The sequence below is a fragment of the Otolemur garnettii genome, unplaced genomic scaffold (assembly GCF_000181295.1).
Source record: "Otolemur garnettii isolate 467f Iridium unplaced genomic scaffold, OtoGar3 scaffold00225, whole genome shotgun sequence".
Taxonomy (NCBI): domain Eukaryota; kingdom Metazoa; phylum Chordata; class Mammalia; order Primates; family Galagidae; genus Otolemur; species Otolemur garnettii.
The window spans coordinates 927695-929735 of record NW_003852620.1 but is presented as its reverse complement, the minus strand read 5'-3'; the positions used below and the strand labels follow the sequence as shown (position 1 = coordinate 929735).

Genomic DNA, 2041 nt, shown 5'->3' with positions numbered 1-2041 from the left:
GTCCCAGCTACTTGGGAGGCTGAGGCAGGAGACTCTCTTGAGTCCAGGAGTTGGAGGTTGCTGTGAGCTGTGATGCCACAGCACTCTACCCAGGGGGATAGCTTGAGGCTCCGTCTAAAAAATAAAATAAAAATAAAATAAAATAAAATAAAAAGAAAGAAAAAAATCTTCATTTTAATGTATGTGTCAATGGTTGAAGTTCCACTCCTTTGGGAATGTTACTTAACTTACCAGAATTGCTGGGAGTAAGGATTGTGTGGCTTGAATCCCCATTTAGGGATGGTCTGAAAGAAATAATTCCCTGTCCAAAGGAGACAGATGAAGATCTAAGAAGAGTAAATAAAAGCATCAGCAAAGAAAAGGAAAGGTGAAGGTAAATAACATATGAAGGAACTAGACATTCAGGCCAGAAAGGGGGAAAAAAATCTCCTTCTTGCAACTGAGAATAATTCAGATGTATATTAAACACAGTGCTATTCATCCTTCTCTTTTTTTTTTTACAAGGCAGATTATAAACTTCAGGAGTACAGGCCAGTGGAGAAGTAACTCCAGGGCTACTGGCGGAGTGTGGAAAGATCCTAAGAGAAAGGATGCAGTGGGTTACTCACCTATAAGATAGGCTGTGAGTTGAAGCTGGTGAAGGGGTTTCTGAAAAACATAAAAATGAGCTCATGAAATGGAAAAGAGATTTGGGTAAACTGGGGCCACGGGCAAAGGAAGTGGGGATCAAAGATATTTACTGTATATGTCAGGCTTGGAAACTAATGACTAACAAATCACCTAGAAGTATTTTTAAAAGGTGTTTTCCTCTCCTTTTCATGAGTCTGTGGAGCAGTAGCCATTACGACCTTGAGTGCTTTAGTGATCTGTGCCTTGGTTTCCCCTCTACAGTGGCGATTACCAGAAAGAATAGATATAGACAAAGAGTCATTAAAGTAGCTAGAGGTGACATCAGCAAAAAACATCAAAAATCTCCAAAAATTTTCTCCTCCATAAAAGCAACCAGAAAATGGGCAAAATGGTCAGAATCAATTTTTTCAGAACCCTAGAAATTAATGAAGCACTAGAGGATATTTATTCAATACAGAGAAAAATAACAGAAAAGGGGCGGAGGGATGTTTATTCCAGAAAAATAGCAAACTTTATGGCATTTTCACTTCCCCTATTCCCGTTTCTCCTTCTCCAGCTCCATGATAGTCTTAAAAACCAACAAGCCACACTCTGGCGGTCACTGGAGTGGGATGGGGTTTGAGTTCTTTCAAAGTATCATTCTCAGAAAATTGTCATTATTTGACCTTTCTGGAGGTTCCTTGGAAGACCTCATATGCAAGACTGTCATAATTTGACATGCCTTGGAACTCATCAGGTTCCAAGGACTTAGAGCTCAGAGCTCAGTAAGTGCAGAAAAACCTTTTTCCCAGGAATGTATGTTGAAAACAGTTAGAAGCACTTGTTTGGCTGCCTAAGGAAATAAATATCAGTCAGCACAAACAATAGGCTAACCAAAAAGCATAAGATCTATATAGAAAACAAATAGCAAAATAGTAGAAGTCCTTATGTATGATTATATTAAATGTAAATGGCTTAAACACTCCTATTAAAAGGCAGAATCTGGCAGAATGGATGAAAAAACAGGTCCAACTATACAGTATCTATAAAAGACTCACTTTGGAGGACTGTCTGGAAAGTATCCAGCCATGCATGTCTCTATTTTTCATACACATAGTTGTGGCTGAATTATTTCTGGACAGCCCTAGACAATGTAGATTCAAAGATGCACACAGGTTGAAAGTAGGATGGAAAAAGATATTCCATACAAATGAACAAAAGAATGGCTATACTAGTCTCCGCCAAAATAGACTTTAAAAGAAAATTGTTACTAGAGATAAAGAAGATAAAAGGTTCAATCAAGAAGATATAATGCTTATATATATACCTAACAACAGACCCCCTAAAACACATGAAGCAAAAACTTACAAAATTGAAGAGAAAAATGAGACTATTTAATAATAACAGTTGGAGACTTCAATACCTCCCCCCC

The 2041-nt window shown here is 37.9% G+C and overlaps 1 protein-coding gene across 1 annotated transcript in view; it reads right to left on the bottom strand.

The window, feature by feature from the left end:
- The window catches only part of RNF212B (ring finger protein 212B), a 36134-nt gene that overhangs the window by 3794 nt on the left and 30299 nt on the right, over positions 1–2041 (bottom strand). Inside the window, 2 exon segments of the mRNA XM_023508157.1 lie at positions 232–326; positions 609–648. Of these exon segments, the coding sequence (XP_023363925.1) occupies positions 232–326; positions 609–648 (135 nt within the window).